Source organism: Myotis daubentonii, chromosome 2, assembly GCF_963259705.1.
Source record: "Myotis daubentonii chromosome 2, mMyoDau2.1, whole genome shotgun sequence".
NCBI classification, from domain to species: Eukaryota; Metazoa; Chordata; class Mammalia; order Chiroptera; family Vespertilionidae; genus Myotis; species Myotis daubentonii.
The window spans coordinates 61596264-61615534 of record NC_081841.1 but is presented as its reverse complement, the minus strand read 5'-3'; the positions used below and the strand labels follow the sequence as shown (position 1 = coordinate 61615534).

The following is a 19271-nucleotide window of genomic DNA, read 5'->3' as shown; positions in this document are numbered from 1 at the left end:
ACACACAATGGTAATACCTGAATAGTGTAACTAAATAGACCAAGATGTTTTATACCTCATGTATACAAGTAATCTCCTTTACTTTCCTCTTCTATAACTTATTTGCCTAGCTATCTCTTTTTCAGGCTTCAAGACTCACCTTCAGATTCCCAAGATGGATTAGGTGCCTTCCCTATGTTTCCATAACAAGCCTATCTATACTTCCATCTTGGCATTTACCACATAGTATTAGAATTCTCTACTTAGGGTCGGACTCCTTCATTACTCTGTTATCTGGCTGACATGAATTAAATAAGACAAAATGTACTCAAATCATCATAATGGAAAATTAAAGAAAAGTAGAAAAACATACTAGACACATATCTGCATTTAATGAGGGCTTACTACTTCACAAATAATGTACTACCTACTAGCAATATAAGGAAGAGTAAGATATTGATCCTGACCTCACAGGAAGTATGTCATCTAGAAGGGAAAATTTCTGGCAAAGGACTTCAAAAGGCAAGTAAGCTAAACAGTATGGCTCAAATATATTCAAATATATTTCTTATATTTCCATATAGATTATAGGCAAATTATATTAACTGTCTTTGTATCACACCTGGTGCTTCTTACATAATTATTCCTACTAATAATATGTTGTCTGATACAGTCTATAAATGTTTATGAAATATCACAAGTATATGTATTGATAAGACAATATACTAAATAAAATCAGAAGATAATTTACTTTTTAATGTTGGGGAAAAATTATAAAGTATATTTACTCAAATTACTTAAATTAGAGACCTTTTAGTAATAAGATCATGTAGAAATGAAAAAGGTGAGGGAATCTATGTGAGGAAAAGAACACAAATCATACATAATAATTATCTGTGTAAAATTCTACATGTATCTGACAGTAGCTGAAAGCAGCTATGGGTAGATGTAATTGTCTAGTTTTGGGTAGGCGTTAAATATACAGTTTTAAAAGACATCACAACTTCATTGATTTCTTGTTAAAATATTTATTCAAAAAGTAGATTCTCTGTTATGTACTTTTTGAATAGCATAAGCTTTCTCATTCAATTTCAAGTATATTTTAAGATGGTATAATAAAAACAATTTGTAACATATGGTAATCAAATATAAGATTAAGGCATTTGGCCTTGTAAATGAAAAATTTTATGTTGCTATCTCTCATTAACAGTTTTGTTTTTAAAAGAAAAAGGAAATTTTGAGAAAATGATCTGTATATCTGAATCAATGCTGACATTACCTGGCAAAGCATTCCCACTTATGTCAGCATTCATGACAGCAGTGAAAACAAAGAAAAATAAACATTAAAGGAGGATGCTTAAAAGAAGGGGAGATGTAAAACAAAGATTTATTCTGCAATGTAAATAACCTTCCCTTGGAAAATAAATCTAAGAAAACTAAATTTGGCTAGAAATTTATGCTGGATATCATTAATCAGACTGATCCTAAGTCAAGGTTCTGATTTTTATAGCAACCCATTATGTTTTCTGAATATGCAAAGATCTCTGAGAATTCAGTATCTCACCTCATTTAAGATGCCTCCATTATGTATCTTTAACATCCGTTACAGCACAAACATAGTAACCTATAGTCCCTAGCACTGTAGAGAAGCAAACATTCCTCAGGAAATTAAAAAAATATATCAACTAAATTTTTTTCTCAGTATTAACTGTACTCTGAACTAAGTAGTTTAGAAACTACATATTGACGAATTTAAACTCTTTTGTTCTTAAGAGCCTTTGATTTTTTTCAAGATGACAGTGATCTAAAAAATCTATAAAATTTAAAGTATCAATTGTTATAAATACTTGGTAAAAAACAAACAAAATAAAACAAAACACCAGGAAAAATTTTAAATAGCTCCTCAGGTACGTGGCTTTAGATACTATGAAATTAAAGCATGACTGATTAGTTGTATGTGCATAAAGATTTGTTCTACCTTGATTTAGATAAAGCTAAGTGCTTTAGAATGAAATTAATAGCTTACCTATATACTAAACTCATACTGACTGAGAAAATTTTTATTGCTCATCCTTAAGGATTAACTAATTAGATATTTTACTTGGTATACAACTCTATAACAGGTAATGATCCTCTAAAGAAATCAGTCTTTTTAAAATATCTTCCATCAACTACAGACCCAATGTAAACTTTTATTATTGGAGAATAATTAAGAACTTACCATAATATCAGCAATGACAGTAGCAAAAGTAAATATGTATAATGATATTCTAATATGATTGGTCTATCATGTCTCCAACTTAAAAATATCCAGATTATAATTTATCTTTAATCATTACTTTTCTCACAACATGCATCTCCTAAAATCCACTTGCCCACCCTCTGAATCCAACAATACATACCTTTGCCTTTTCCCTTCACTTCACCCCTTCTCAACATGCACACTGAGCATTATTCAATGCTGTGAATAATGTAAAACTATTTGATGTTTTGACAGAATGTTCAAAATCAGAGAAGAGGCTGTGAGAAACACATGTAACTTAGGAGAGCTAACCCTAAGGGCAAATTTGCAGCAAAGCTGGCAAGCCTATGTGAAACCCACTCTCACTTCCCATTCTTAAACTGCCCCCAAAAGTCTTCATTTCATTTTGTAATACTCTGAAATTCCACCAATTAGAGCTGTATTTGGTATCCTTTTTTAAAAAATGTAGAGATTTGGCCCTGACCGGTTTGGCTCAGTGGATAGAGCGTCGGCCTGTAGACTGAAGGGTTCCAGGTTCGATTCCAGTCAAGGGCATGTACCTTGGCTGCGGGCACATCCCCAGTAGGGGGTCTGCAGGAGGCAGCTGATAGATGTTTCTCTCTCATCGATGTTTCTAACTCACTCTCCTGCTCCCTCCTCTCTGTAAAAAATCAATAAAATATATTTTTAAAAAAAGTAGAGATTTATGAGAGTTAGAGACTCTTACTAGTATTTAGACTTTGTGTAAATTAACTTAATAGGACTGCTTTTCTCCTATAACTAGCTGAGACCAAAAGCATTATTGAACTGGAAAAGCAGATTGAAGGAAGGGTCACTGAAGTAAGCAATGATTAAGTAGAAACATGGGGGAGGAGTAGCTGGTATGGAAACCTCGCAACACCATGGCACTGCAGCAGAAAGAATGTGGTGGCTCTAAATAACCCTGGGTTTGAATCTGTTTCCATCACTTATCATGTGATCATAGGCAAGTAACTTACTCTCTTTACATCTCAACTTGCTCTACTATAAAATAAAAATATTTCCCCATAAGACTGTCTTGTATAAGACAGAGTGGCACAAAAAGTTGACATGTAACAAATTTTCAAAAATACCAGTTTCCTTCCTTTTCCATGTTCATTACTGATGTAAGAATAGAAAGGCACCAAAGAAAAAGAAGTAGACTATATCAAAATGGTGCCCCCCCAAAAACCTCTTCAAAGCTCTTCTTGAACACCAGGTTCAATCATGAGAATGTAAGCAAATACTTGTTTTCTTTCCTCCACCCCACTCCCATTCTTTCTTCATGACTATAATGCCTTAGTCGCAGGACTGAGAACTCATTTAGTATTACTAGGTTTATAATAACACTACATTATGACTTGTTTATATTAAAGATAAAATAGACTTTAGAAGGTGGACTGAGAGCCAATCTAAATTCAATTCAATACAACAAATAATAATTGGATAGGTAAAGTGTGTCTTAGGTTATTGACAAAAGGTAGAGGAGAATGAAAAGATGAGTAAGAAAAATTTTGCCTTTAAGGAGTTAATAATTTTATATATTTTACTTCAGAGGATTTTATAGCATTCATCTCTGAGAAACCCAGTTAGTTAATAAGTTAGGAACTTTGTGTTACAAAAACTGTTGTTTTTTTAAGATTCTACTTCTATTAGTCAATTTTTCATTGATTATTGAATTTTTAATACAAAAAATTACCTGCCAAAATTTCGGTGTTTCGTGCAGCTATTGTTTTAACTTTTATTATTCCTGATTCAGCAGCCTGCAAGAATAAAAATAATTAGAACACAAGACTTACTTTTAACATAAATTATCTAGGGGAAAAAATCATATATGATAAACTTTTGAGTACAGACTCAGTCACTATTATATTTTTATTTTTAAAACTTCGATAAAATGTAATAAAATATGATTAATTTAATTATTCACATGCAAGCTCTGCACTACAGCATGTTGCTTTCTCTGCCTTAAGGCACATCTGGAATACCCTAAATACTTACAAATTTCAATGTTCAGAAAATAAAAAATAATAAAAACAAAATTAGGTTTCTTTTCCCCATTTCACACTTCCCTCCCCACCATAAAAATAGCAAAACACTGCAATATCAAGTAAAACTGTTTTGAATTAGAAGAGAATGGATAACCAAGCACTTATTACTTTTAGGTTACATTTTTTTAAACACCCATTCAGTTTTCACAAAATGTCTAAAACACTACATCATAAGTATGTTTAGTACTTGAAGATCAGATGGCATTTTATGCAATGCCACAGAACTGTGATGTCCAATATGGTAGCCATTGATTACATGTGACTATTAAGCACATTGTATGTGGCTAGTCTGAAATAAGCTGTGCTCTAAGTTTAAAACACACTAGGTTTCTGAAGACTTAGCGTGATAAAAAATGTAAACTATCCCTTAAATATTTATATTGAACGTTGAAGTGAAATTATTTTGAACACACTGGGTTAAATAATATATATTATTAAAATGAATGGTGTTTTTACTTTTTAAGTTCAATTTAAAATTGTATCTATGGATTATACTTGTGGTCCACATTATATTTCTATTGGACAATGTTAACATAAATATTGATATACAGCTTCCATCATAGAAACTCAGGATATTTTAACTACCAAGAAACATGCCATGCGGGAAAAAGGAGGACCTATGTTCTACTTTCAACAATAAAGATTAAAAGAAAAAATGAAATAAAATAAAACAAAAAGAAGCATGTCTATTTTCTACTTATTCTGGTCTCCACACCTCTAAAAATAATACACAAATACTTATATGTCCAAGTTTCCCTATTAATTTGCTTGCTACTTGCTCATCTATTTTGTTACCTCTTACTACTTGCTAAAGAACAAGTGGGACCATGCTCTAAATGTATAAAAACAATTATGGGAGAACACCATGTCTTATGGGTTCTTAGTTTGAGAACCAGTGAATTAATGCATAAAATAAATAACACATTGTTGACTACACTATGTGTAGACCTTTGCTATTTGTTGGCTTCCAACCACGTAAAACCCTTGCTTTTATTTGAAAAATTCACAACTTCACAAGTTTTGATGCAAGATAGAGGCTATGTTCCACTATTAAAAAAGGAAAATGCCAGATATGTGCTTGCTTTTCCACATGTCCTGGCAGTCCACAATTATCTCACTCACACACTATCATACGGGAACTAGTGGCAGAGAAAAGCAAAGAGACAAGAGACAATTCTTTCTGACAATGGCCACAGTGGAGATGACATGTACTTTCCAAGAGCAGTGATGGCAGCAGAACCAGTGGTTGCATGAAGGGGCCAGTGCAACCAGGAGTGCAATCTGAGGCACCCAGTCACTGTTCAGCAGAGACAGCAGTAATGATCTCGCTGGCATGTTGTGCTGTGACTCTAGCTGCTTAGCCTCTCTTTGTTCCTGTACTTTTTCTAAGGCTGGCTCCATCCAGCCTTCTACAAATGCTGTGAACCGCTCGATTTCATTTCTATTTATATCTGCCAGAGTCAGATTGCATTGCTCACAACTAAGAGCCCTAATGGTTACACTTAGGACTTAATAATTTTAAGAAGTAGAAATGTCCCAAATTAAAAGACCATCGCTACTTGCAGAAAAATATAGTAAAAATAAAGGGACTATTTAAAATAAATAAAAATAAAGGGACTACTTCAGGAAAAGAGTATTGATTTTCTGATTATTTGGAGCCGTGCATATTAGAAGCTTAAAAAAATCCTGATGCCCATTCCTTAAATCAGAATGAATGCCAGTAAGATCCAGGCATAAGAAGTTTTAAAATCTTCAGGTGATTTCAACAGGCAGCAATATTTAGGAGGCTATTGCAATAACATAAGCAAGATATGTGGTGGATACGCGAGAGGTGACACTGATTAAGATAGTAAAAAGTGGTCAAATTCTGGATATACTTTAAAGATGTACAAAACAGCAAATTTACTACTGTAAAAATTAAAGAACACTAAAATTATTATTCATACTTTGTTATACCCACACACCTCAACTCAAACTATCTTGGGTACATTTCTTATTGGGCCAACTGAAATTAATCTGTGGTCACTGAGATTTCTTCTACCATAATTTTCGAATATTCAACCTCTCCCCCTTCTCACTATGGCCCTATGTACCCTGCATATGCTTAAATTCAACATTTTATTCTGCTTCAGTCAAAAGAGCTTGATCAAAGTAATCCTATATAAGAGAGGAATATGCTAATTAGCCTAGATACGCTAATTAGCCATGACTAGTATGCAAATTGACCATCACTCCAACACACAAGATGGCCGCCCCCATGTGGCCACAAGATGGCCACCACAAGATGGCCTGCAGGGGAGGCCAGTTGTGGGCAACCAGGCCTGAAGGGGAGGATAGTTAGGGGTGACTGGGCCGGAAGGGGAGGGCAGTTGGGGGCGACCCTCAGTTGGGGGCAACCAGGCCTGCAGGGGAGGGAAGTTGGGGGCGACCAGGCCTGCAGGGCAGGGCAGCTGGGGGTGATCAGGCCGGCAGGGGAGGGCTGTTGGGGGAGATCGGGCTGGCAGGGGAGCAGTTAGGCGTCAATTAGGCTGGCAGGGGAGTGGTTAGGTGGTAATCAGGCTGGCAGGCAGAAGCAGTTAGGGGCAATCAGGCAAGCAGGCAGGCGAGCAATTGGGAGCCAGCAGTTCGGGATTGCGAGAGGGATCCCAGATTGGAGAGGGTGCAGGCTAAGCTGAGGTGCGCGTGCACACACACACACACACACACACAGTGCACGAATTTCATGCACTGGGCCTCTAGTCCATCATAAAAGCCAATGTAATTTTTCCTGGCTTTCTGAATTCTAGTCAGTATGACCTTTCCCAAATCCTGTTTCTAAAAATCAGTCCTGTAGCATGTGAGGTATCAGTAAACGATGTCAAATTTGCCATATACTATTTTAATTTCCTAAGATAAATAAGAGTGGACTCATGTATATATCATACATAAGTATAAATAAATCAACTTATAAATAAGTATACAATACGTTAAAAAAATATTTTTACACATAAGGAAGAAGACAATGGGGTGTTGTCATTTTTTTAAGTAGTTCCAAAGAAGTGTTTTAAAATATATATAACTGATATTTTCATTCCTAAACTCAAGAAATCACCCAAGAACTATTTGCAGCCTTAGATATAATTAGACCTATTTCATGGCTCCTCATTTGAAACTGTAACATCTTATTCTCATAGGCACCCTGTGTTGCTGGGAAGTTTCACTATCAATGTTTATTGACAACACATATATCAGGGTCCCCCTAACCACTGCAGCCTTACTTCATACATAGACCTCGCCCACATCTTCAATAGTAACCTGTATAAATGGAAGTATTCAGACTCAGATTTCCTTCTATTTGTCAAGAATTATCTGTGTGAAGAAGAGTCTTTATCTTCTTGCTTTAAAAATATCCCCTACTCTGATCAGATACCTTGATACCTACATGGGAACTACACAATTGTAAACATAGTTATTTTTTCTGAATTGACCCCATGGGGGGAAAAAGTGTTAGATTGTGCGGACTTGGATAGAGATGATATAAGTTAAGATGGACAATTTAATATCTCTATTCCTGAAGGCAATCTGTGAGTTGGGTAAGAGAGCCAAAAGTCTTCAATACACTGAATACACTGCAGCACTTAATACTTGTTACTTTTAAAATTAATCTCTCGACAAATATTTTTTTCCCTTTCTCAATAGCCTTTACTTACCAAAATAAACACCAGTCCTTGAATACAAAGCCTAGCAGTGATGGCGAACCTTTTGAGCTCGGCGTGTCAGCATTTTAAAAACCCTAACTTAACTCTGGTGCCGTGTCACATATAGAAATTTTTTGATATTTGCAACCATAGTAAAACAAAGACTTATATTTTTGATATTTATTTTATATATTTCAATGCCATTTAACGAAGAAAAATCAACCAAAAAAATGAGTTCGTGTGTCACCTCTGACACGCGTGTCATAGGTTCGCCATCACTGGCCTAGTGCATAGAAAAGCAGAGACAGGAGAGAATGCTGATTCTTCTTCCAAGACCTCCTAGAATATCCCTTGACCTCACTTCTCAATAAAATCTTCCTGGGCAGTCTCTCAATTCCATGGTTTCAACTTTCTAAACTATGAAGACTCCTAAATTATATTCCTGCTCTTTACCTATATCCTAAACTATAGAACTTTTTAACCTAGATATTCAAAAGACACCTTAAATTCAAGACATTAAAAATAGATGTCTCTCTCTCTTTTTTTGAAAATATATTTTATTGATTTTTTACAGAGAGAAAGGAGAGGGATAGAGAGTTAGAAACATCGATGAGAGAAAAACATCGATCAGCTGCCTCCTGCACACCTCCTACTGGGGATGTGCCCGCAACCAAGGTACATGCCCTTGACCGGAATCGAACCTGGGACCCTTCAGTCCACAGGCCGACACTCTATCCACTGAGCCAAACTGGTTAGGGCTAGATGTCTCTCTTAAAGCCCCTGCTCCAACTTCCACCTCAGCACCTGAAAAAAACTGTTTCTTCTTCCCATAAATTCTATCTTTCTGAGCAGCAACAGCATCCATCCAGATGTCACCGACCAGATATCTGGTGTTTCTCCCTCATCCCACAAATCTAACCAGTTACAAAGATTATGTAGTGAACTTATCTTATATTCATTTTCGTCTCAGATTCCACTTCTAAACCTTCAACCTTCTCATTATCAACCTAAACTAAGAGACTTCTCTATTTACAGTCTTGTCCTCCATCCATCCACTGTCTCAATTCAATGGTTCCCAACACCCACCCCTACTAGTGAATCTCAAAATTGAGTAGTATAAGGACATCTTTTAAAAATAAAAATTCTTATGGACCTACCAAGTCATTGACAAATTTAAGTTAGTATAAATAAAATTTAAAATAAACTCATTTTTATAGCTATTAAATTACAAAGCCAACAAGTCCACAAATTAAATACGAACCCAAAATAACACTAATTTAATGTGGAAAATAATGTTTTACTGAAATTAAACCACTGCTAAAAGCATGAGGATACCTGTAAATTTATGGTTCAAGTTCTTCTGATTTTGGTACTCTTACAGAACCATAAGCAGTGACAGAAACCACTTCTTCCATCACTTTTTTTAGTGGCAACTTTTTAATAGTGGGCTCTCTATAGTTTGTACCTGTACATTTTATCCCATTCATTTCATTATATAACTCCTTCTCCATTCCAGCTGCAAGCCCCATGAGGATAAAAAACAAATGTCTTTCATCTCTCACTATTACTAATGCCTATCACAGTGCCTAGCATATGGTAGCTATATAATTGTTTCTAAACAAACAAATGAAAATTTCTAAATAGAGGGAGAGACTTTAGTGCCCACTAATAGAAAAATCCAGAGAAAATGTTATCCAGAGATTCACAATGCCATCAGAGCTACAGTTTCACTTCTCTGCCATTCTCTTGGTTCTCTGCTCTTCCTGGGTAGGTTCATCCTTAGGCTGCTTCCAATCTTGACAATAAAAATATTTGTAGCCACCATTTTATTCTACACCTCACCATTTTATATGACACTAGCAGCCCGGTGCACGAATTTCATGCACTCGGGGGCAGGGGGTGTCCCTCAGCCCAGCCTGCGCCCTCTCGCAGTCTGGGAGCCCTCGGGGGATGTCCGACTGATGGCTTAGGCCTGCACCCCACAGGAAGCGGGCCTAAGCCAGCAGTCAGACATCCTTAGCTGCGCTTGCCAGCTGGGAGTCCGGCTTCTGGCTGAGTGGTGCTCCCTCTGTGGGAGCACCTGACCACCAGGGGGCAGCTCCTGGTTGAGCATCTGCCTCCTGGTGGTCAGTGCACATCATAGCGACTGGTCATTCCACCGTTCAATTTGCATAGTAGCTTTTTATTATATAGGACTATAGGGTCTCTTGCTTTAGCTCTTGAGAAGAAAAAAGAAACTCTCCTTTTCCAAAAGCACTCACTGGCACTATGTGACCTGGGCAGAAATGAAGATAAGAAATGAAGGACAAAAATGAAGGGTTTAAACTAGATCAAACCAATTGAGGGACCCTGGAGCAAAAAAATTAGATTAACTTAAATCCAAATGGGTTGAAAATGAAGAAAGAGTACAGCCTACCATGGAAGGTAATAAGAGGGAATGAAGGCTATGAAGGGACTTAACAAATGTCCACTACTAGAACTATGTACAAACTTACGTAGATATAAAAATTAACTGCTACTTCCCTTGGCCTGGCCTGCGGGATTGGGCTGAAACTGGCTCTCTGACATCCCGAGGGGTCCCGGATTGCGAAAGGGCACAGGCCAGGCCAAGGGACCCCACCGGTGCACGATCAGAGCTGGGGAGGGACGCAGGAAGGTGGCCAGCCGGGGAGGGACCACAGAAGGGCTCCAGGGTGTGTCCGGCCTGTCTTGCCCATCATGATTGGCTGGACCCCAGCAGCAAGCTAACCTACCAGTCAACTGCCTGCCTCCTGGTGGTCAGTGCACATCATAGCGAGCAGCTGAGTGGCCTTAGCATCTCATTAGCATATTACACTTTGACTAGTTGAACGGATAACTGGACGACTGGACATTTAGCATATTAAGCTTTTATTATATAAGGTAGAACACAATTGGTTTTAACATGAGCAAATTTCTCTGACCAAAGTCAACAAAAAAAGCCATAGTGCATTACAAAATACTAAGCCAAAATAGCTCCCAATTACCGTATTTTTCCATGTATAAGACACCCCCATGTATAAGACACCCCACACTTTTCCAACCCAAAATTAAAAAATCAATATTTTAAACATTTTGCTGACTTTCCTCTTAAGGCCTTCTTTTTTGGCATCTTAAGGTGTTGTTCTTCCTGTTTCTCCACTGTCTGATCATACTTAGTGGGGAGAGGTCCAAATTGTCTCTGCAGCTCTATTTCCACGCTCTTTTGCATAGCTGATTACATTCAGTTTGAATTTTGCAAAGTAAGATAATCGCTTACCGGTATTTATCTTTTTATTTTTTGACAACTTTATGGGCTCATAACACTCAAGTCTCTGTTGCACCTGCACACTCTCCGCCTCCAATTACGGGATCAACTGAGGTCAATAACATTAAGGCTCATAATTGGAGAAAGCCTGTTTGACAAGGTATGGGCAGCTATGCACTCTCACAACTCCCTCCTTGGCTGACTTCCGTGTATAAGATGCCCCTCGATTTTCAGTCTAACGATTTTAGAAAAAAAAATAGCATCTTACATATGGAAAAATATGGTAAGCACTATATGTAATATAGTGTAAACACTATCTAGCCCTCACTTGAAACCTGTATGGTTTTGTTAACCAATGCCTCCCCAATAAATTCAATTAAAAAAAAATGTTTCTAAGTGTGGTTGAAATTATTCATAGCCCTTTCTGTTTTGGAGTGTCATATTTGCTGTGTCTGATATACTGCACTTAAACAGAAATGGCTCTCTCTTTGCTTTGGGATTGCATTTTAAATTGAATGGGTAGCCGGAGCTCCAGTGGCGCAATCGGTTAGCGCGCGGTACTTATAAATTGAATGGGTAGTTATTCAAACGGTACTGTTATATATGAAAACACTGACTTTTAAGAGACTGATGTGGGGTGGGAGGAGGGTCACTCTGTCTTGCCTCCTGGATTTCGCATTAAGGAGCCCTAATTATCTACGTAATAGTGAACCACTTTGCTTTCTAGCTCCTATAACATAATATTTAAAAGAAGAAAAGAAAAAAGAGGAACAATAAATTAAATGGACTTGACAGTCCAAATGCCACTGAACAGTTTTCACAGGTCTCTACAAAAGAGAGCGGTGATAAAATCTGTGTCTCAAACCTTCCTCTCTTGCTGGCAACAAGGGGGAATTTTGCAGCTTATCCACAGCCATTTTTCAAAGATGTAAATACTGCTTCACGGATTTCAGTAGTTACTTTCAAAATACACAAGGGATTTTATTCCCTTTATGAGTCAGTAACCCATAAGGAAAAAAAAAAAGCTGTGCGTGAAGATGTTAATTACCAACATTACCAATACCAGCAGAGAGAAACTGAAAGCAAGTATCCTGAAGTTGTTAAGTGAATTATGGTGAATGGACTATGGTGAAAGATAATGCGTTCATTGAAATAACAATAAGAAAGACTTGTACATATAGAAAATGTTTAGCCCTAACCGGTTTGGCTCAGTGGATTGAGCACTGGTCTGCAGGCTGAAGGGTCCCAGGTTTGATTCCCGTCAAGGGCATGTACCTTGGTTGCGGGCACATCTCCAGTAGGGGGAGTGCAGGAGGCAGCTGATCGATGTTTCTCTCTCATCAATATTTCTAACTCTTTATCCCTCTCCCTTCTTCGCTTAAAAAAATCAATAAAATATATTTAAAAAAGAAAAGAAAATGTTTATGCTAAAATATCAAGTGAGAGAAAAATTACCAATGTATGGACACAGTGATAGCAGGTCTATCAGTATAACTGTATGGATGGATGCCAACTGCAAGAGGCGGCAAAAATGAAGTTGTGAAGATATCAACTGGATTAAAGCAGGACCCATGAGAAGACCATCTTGGAATACACCTCATGGGAACAGATCAGAGAGTCTTTTTGAACTGATAGCCTGGGAGCAAGCAGGACATCAAAAGTTGGCTAAAATGAACCAATAACTCGTAACTGGAACCACATAATTTGACTATGAGACTTTTTTTCCCCTTTGCTCAACATAATTTCAACCTGAAGAGGCAGCATGGAGGAACAGAAATTGGGCAAGGAGTCTGGGTTGAATCTCTGGGTTTAAACTCTGGTTTAATCCCTGCTCTGTCATTTATAAACTGAGCGAACTTCATCAGAGGTAAAACGGGTTTATCTTGGGATTTGAACAGTTCAATAACTAATGCTTTTCTTCCTCCAATAAGAATCTGAATAAAATTAAAACCTACGTGGGGAAAAAACAACATTATCCAACCCTCATTCTTCACTGTCATAAGGTCCTGAAAATGAGATCTCCCTACCAGAAGAGCAAACTGACTTGGGCCTCAGTACCCAAAAAGTTGGCTAAGGGGAGAATCCTGTTATGGTAAGTTGCAACTTTTATCAGGCCTGAATGGGCAAGAGGAAAAAAAGACCAGCCAAGGAAGACTATTTGTACTTTATTATTTATACCCTTACCAAATCCACTTCAATAAAAAAGAAAAAAAACCCACTAAAAAACATAATTCTGACCACCTCAACTCAAATGACCTTCATTCCCTTTGCTCTTCTACCACCCACTCCCTGAACCTCATCATCCTCTACCGTAACAATACTTGGTATTCTAAAATCCAATGTCCCACTATTGTCCCAACTCCTATCCTTCTAACTCTCTCACTCCCCAAATCCTTTGCTCTTTGATTAAATTGCTACCGCTATACCCTTAACCCATCCATCTTCTTCCAATCAATCAAAGTTTTATTGAATTTCCTTCTTTGGGAATACAATCTAGATCTTATGATCTATCATCATTCAACCATTCTCCCTGCCAAGACATATTCCAATGAATTTCTCCTCCACTTTGCCAATGTGATCCAAAGCTCCTCTCAAACTTCCTACCAGTCACTTCTTTCATCACTAATTAATCACAGCAACAAGCTTGTTTCCCTATCTTACCAATAAAATAGAGGTCATAGGTCAAACTGTCCACAACTTCCTCTCTCTACTATGCCCCTCATACAAATTTATCAGATTTGAACCCATGTTTTCCTTTTCCCTTCCTCTGGCAGAAGAGAATGTTCTATCTCAGACTGAAAGCTAGTAAATGCCGGGGTCCAACCGCAGCAGGTCCAGGGGTTCCCAAAGGCGAAGACGGAGTCAGCGAAGAAGGAAGGACACAGAGACAGTGTTCAGTTGATCAGCAGCCTAGCCAGGATCTCTAGCCAGGATCTCCAGCCAAGTTCTGGTCTGGATCTCCAGAGAAGTTCTGCTCAGGTTCTCCAGTCAGGTTCAGTCACCAGGTTCTAGTCAGGCTCTCCTGCCAATTTCCACAGTTAGGTTCAGTCCAGGATCTATTGCCATGTTCTCTCCAGCGAAGTTCTTCTGTCTCCAGGCTCCGTGTAGGTTCTGTCTTCTCAATTCTGTCTCATGAGTTCTGTGTTCTAAGTTCTGTCTCCTAAGTTCTGTGTCTTGCTGTCTTCTGAATTCTGTCTCTTGCTCTCTTGTTACAACTGTATTTATACCAGTTCATTTTAATCCTGTCAATCTCTATTACAAAGGTTAGGGCGTTTCTTATCTCCATTCCAGGGAGTAAAGATTATGTAGCTTAAGCATGATTGTTTGTAGTTAAATTGATTAACTACCCGCCTGGCACTTAGTTAAGGAGTTTCATCCCCTCCCTAACTTCAGGGGAAAATCCCTACCTGGGGATTCAACCTTTCTCGGAGAGGTGACCTTGGTTAAAACACAGCACCAAGAAGGTGAGCAAACATATTAAGAACCGTATGCTATATATGCCAGGTCCCTTGAAACAGCAAGGATGGACCGGCTCCCGGCAAGTAAATACACTTATGGCCCTAAAACTCCAGCTATCTAAGGGACCTTGCTCTAGCAAGTATTCCCTTTCTCTCCCAAATCCTTAACCTTAGTCTGCCCAGATGCCTCTTTCCCTTTAATGCTTTTGTTTCCCAAAGTTCCTTCTTTACTCTTAATGCTCTCACTTACACACTCTTCCTGGCCCATCTTATCTACTCTTATGGCTTCTACTATCATGTATAAACTGATACTCCTAAATCTGAAATTCTAGGCCTCCTTCTTAAGTACCAAACCATCATTTTCAAATACCTACTGGTCAGTTCCACATGAATGTCACACATAAATCTTAAACTTAATTAATATATTCGTGACTACTCATTTTCCACCAAAACATTTCCTCCTATATTCCTTCTTTTAGTTACTCACTCTGTTTCCCAAGCTAGAAATCTGAGAGGCATCATAGATTTCTCTCTCCACATAAGCAAAGGTCACTATGCCCTGGTAATTATATCTGTTAAATCTCTTTTTAATCCATACTCTCTCATGTACCCATGTTTACCACAATGCAAGCAACTTCCTGTCTACCTCCACTGTTACCTCAGTGCAAGCAATCATCACTTTTTAAAATCTGCTCTCTGCCTCACTCTCAATCCTCTCTAATTCTTCCCACTAATACTGTTACAGTAATGTTACTAAATGAATTTGATCATACACTCCCTCTATTTTAATAGCTTTAAAAGTTTTAATGGCTCCCATGAAATTTATTTTACATGGAACACAAACATTTTCTGTTTCCTCTTCCCAGAATGACCCCCACAATCACCACCACCTTCTTCTGCTGACTACCTTTTCATCATATAAAGAAGCATTCAACTCAAGAATTACAAACTCTATGCCCTAGCTGGTTTGACTCAGTGAATAGAACATCAACATGAGGACTGAAGGGTCCCGAGTTCGATACTGTGGTTAAGGGCACATGCCCAGGTTACGGGCTTCATCCCCAGTAGGGGGCGTGCAGGTGGCAGCCAACCAATGATTCTCATCATTGATGTTTTAGTCTCTCCCTCTCTCCCTTCCTCTCTGAAATCAATAAAAATATGTTAAAAAAAAGAATTACAAACTTTGATCACATTTCCATGTCCAGTTAGATCCCCTCATCTGTGTCTACAGAGTGGTGCCTGCAAATAGGAAATGACTAAAAAGGTTTTAGTCATTAAATATATAAACAAAGTTTCTGAGGTTACTGACTCTGAAGGTCACTAAATATCAATTACATGGTAGTAATTTTATAAAGCTTTAAATGTTTTAAACAAAAAAATTTTTTCGTACAAATATTCCAAATCAATAAAGATATATTTAAAAAACAACAAAATAAAATAATTGCTTTGACAAAAATAGCACTGAAATATCTTATTCCAGAAATGAGGAAATAAATTAAGCAGCGTTTTAAAAAGGTTTAAGAGAAATTAAATGGCACCTTAAGAGAAAGAGCCAATAATGAATAAATGTTAAAAATTTCAATTAAGTATTTAGAGAATTTAATTTGCACAGACGTATTTAATTATATGAGCCTCTTTAATAATACCCTTTTCTGCTCTGACAACTTTCCCATCGTAATCTAATAAATGCACCCTTTAACCCTTCCTTACATCTGAAGTAAAACAGAAGTTCAGAGAGGTCAGGCTGTACTCCTAGCACAAACTTCCCACTTTCCTCTTGCTCATAACAAGGTTGAACATGGTTACTGTGTGTCGTCAATACACGTCCTAAGTTAGGTGGATCTGGGCAGCTTCATAATACTTCACGGGTTGACAGAGTTCAGCGGCATGACAACATGACAAGAAAAGCTACTTCCAACGGAGTGACCTATACTATAAAGGTGAGGAGCACGGATTTCACCACACGATGAATGCGAGCTTTTAGAAGCAACACACAAAAATTTTTTTCAACCCTGGCTTGGCTTTTCCGAGCGTGGAAAAGGCCAGAAACGGCGAGGCCAGAAAGGGCTGACTCGGCTCACACGGCGAACTTCATTCCTCGCTCCCGAGCACAGGAGCGCAGAGGAAATCAGAGCGCCGCAGACCTCTCCCCGGGAAACGATCAGACGCGTCAGTGGAACCGGACGGGGCAAGGCCAAGGGAAAACTGGACCGGGTCTGAGAGGACGGCGCCGCCGAGGCTTACCTCCTTGACAGGTGGGAATTTCTTCTTGCACTCCAGGGACAGGGCCCTCAGGTCGCCCTGCATGTTCTCCAGCAGCTTCTTGACCGCTTCGGGGCTGTTGGTGCTGGACATGATCCACCAAGTTCCGAGCCAATTTCCGAGCGGCGCAAACGAACTCCGGCACTGTCAGCTCCCGGGGGCGACAGGCAACTGCCCCCAGCCACCTCCGGCCCCCCCGCAGCCCGCCTCTGGGGCTCCGCGGGGACTCCACGGGGCCTGGACTGCCCACCGGAGCGAGCCCGAGTGCCTCCGGCAGCCTCCTCGCAACTCCCCCGGCTCCTCTCCGCGTTGCCCCTGCAGTCGCCCTCCCCGCTAGGCCCCGCCGGCTCCGGCCGAGGAGCCCACTGAGCGGGCAGGTCCCTCCCGCTGCCGCGGGGCCCAGACACACCGGTCGTCACAAGCCTCAGCGCCGGCTCCCCGAACCCCACAGATTCGCCGACGCCATTAGCCAAGTGGCCCACAATTCCGAGCGCGGCGGGGACACGTCAGCGGCACTTCCGGGCACCGTGGCCACCGCCCCCGCCGTAGCCAACCCGGGCGGGGAGCAGCGGGCAGGGCGTGGTCAGGGGCGTGGCCAGGGGCGTGGCCACGCTAAGGGCCGACTCGGTTCCGGGCAGGGGCGCCAGCATCCGAGTAGGTTTAGCGCTCCCCTTGCCTCACCTACATTTGCTTCCTTTTCGGTTACAAGAGTCTGAACGGAGCACCAGCTATTCCTTGGCGTATCTTTTTGCGTATTGCGTTGTAAACAAATTTGCTTCCTTTTGGATTCATCTTCATTTGTCTTCATTTCTGCTCTCTCGAATCTCTGGGCTAGTGTCCCCAAATCAACGCCTACCTCCTTTTAGTTTTCTACCCCCTTGAGCACCTAAATTGCAGTTCCTCCATAGGGGTGCACTTACTGCGAAGTAGCCACTACTTCTGCCATTTGTAAAATGAAAGATAAAACTGCCAGACCCTCCGCCGTCTTTCCATTGCAACCCAAGTAAAAGCCAAAATCCCTGGGTTCACCGACCTGGCGCTACACGACCTCCCCTCCCCTTTCACCTCATGTCCATCTCCCCTATAAAATGAAAGTTTCAGAAGCGCTGGAATGCCCTCTCCCCCTCCGTTTTGTTCCCTGCTGTATTTCGAGTGCCTAGGACAGTGCTTGGCACAAAGCAGATGATCCATAAATAGTTGTTGAATGAATGAGTATTCTACTAAAAGCAGAGTTCTGACGCTCAGATAAGGAACCGATGTAAAAGCCTTCATTAGGTCTGCAGTGCCAAATACACGTGAGGCAAAATAAAGATAAAAATCATCTGAGCTTCTCCGAAGATTCAGGTCAGCATGCTTTTGCCCCAGACACTTTACAGCTACTGAGTAGGAAGCAGAGAGAGGTAGAGTGAAAACCTGAACCAAGGTAGAGGTAGGAGATGAAGAAATAGACACCTTCAGACAACTGAAGGTTTACAGAACTATGATATTGTCAGTGGGTGGCAGGTGGCAATGCTTGACTGTAAAATAAAGACTTGTACCACAATTACTTTGTAAACTAAATAATTTCTTCTTTTATTCTGAGAAGCAAACAAGGATGCATGAAGGTGGCAGATGAGGATGAGTAAGATGAGGTACTGTTCTAACTTCTAGAACTGTAATTTGGATCATTTATGGGTATTACACAACTTTTGGGAACTTTGACAGCTCCTATGGTATAAGGTTTATGTATTAAAAGCTGTGAACTTAACAAAAAAAAATTAGCGTAGGTGAAATATGTGGCAGACATTATTCTTTTTTTTATTATTGTTTACAGTTTTACATATGTCTCCTTTTCCTCAATTGATTCCACCCCCCTGCCGCCCCGCAAACATTATTCTTAAGGCCCCAAGGAGCTTTTAAAAATGATCTTCTAATAATTGGCCCAGTATTCTAGGATCAAGTTCCTGCCCTAATTTTCCTTTTGAAATTTAGTTTTTTTAAAATATATATGTATTGATCTCAGAGAGGAAGGGAGACAGAGAGAGAGGTAGAAACATCAATGTTGACAGAGAATCATTGATCAGCTACCTCCTGCAGGGACTGGGGATGGAGCCTGCAACCCAGGCATGTGCCCTGATAGGGAATCGAACCGCGACCTCCTGGTTCACAGGTCAACACTCAATTGGGCTATTTTTTTTATTATTAATAACTTGGGTATGATTGACTCAAAATCAACTTTCTTTTTTTTTTAATTAAATCTTTATTGTTCAGATTATTACATTTGTACCTCTTTTTTCCCCCCCCCCCATAACTCCCCTCCTCCCAGTTCCCGCCCCACCC

At 39.5% G+C, this 19271-nt stretch overlaps 1 protein-coding gene across 17 annotated transcripts in view; it reads right to left on the bottom strand.

The window, feature by feature from the left end:
- Positions 1 to 17447, bottom strand: part of MON2 (MON2 homolog, regulator of endosome-to-Golgi trafficking) — a 127967-nt gene extending 110520 nt beyond the window's left edge. For 11 of the 17 annotated variants that reach the window (XM_059683458.1, XM_059683459.1, XM_059683461.1 and 8 more), the window contains exons 1-2: positions 16935 to 17447; positions 3939 to 4002 (exon numbers count right to left, since the gene is read on the bottom strand). In XM_059683458.1, the coding sequence (XP_059539441.1) occupies positions 3939 to 4002; positions 16935 to 17045 (175 nt within the window). In that variant the 5' untranslated portion in view covers positions 17046 to 17447. Of the gene's footprint in view, positions 1 to 3938; positions 4005 to 16934 lie in introns of those variants that run through there. The other 6 variants (XM_059683476.1, XM_059683479.1, XM_059683464.1 and 3 more) reach the window with 5 other exon arrangements.
- Positions 17448 to 19271: the final 1824 nt, after the last annotated feature.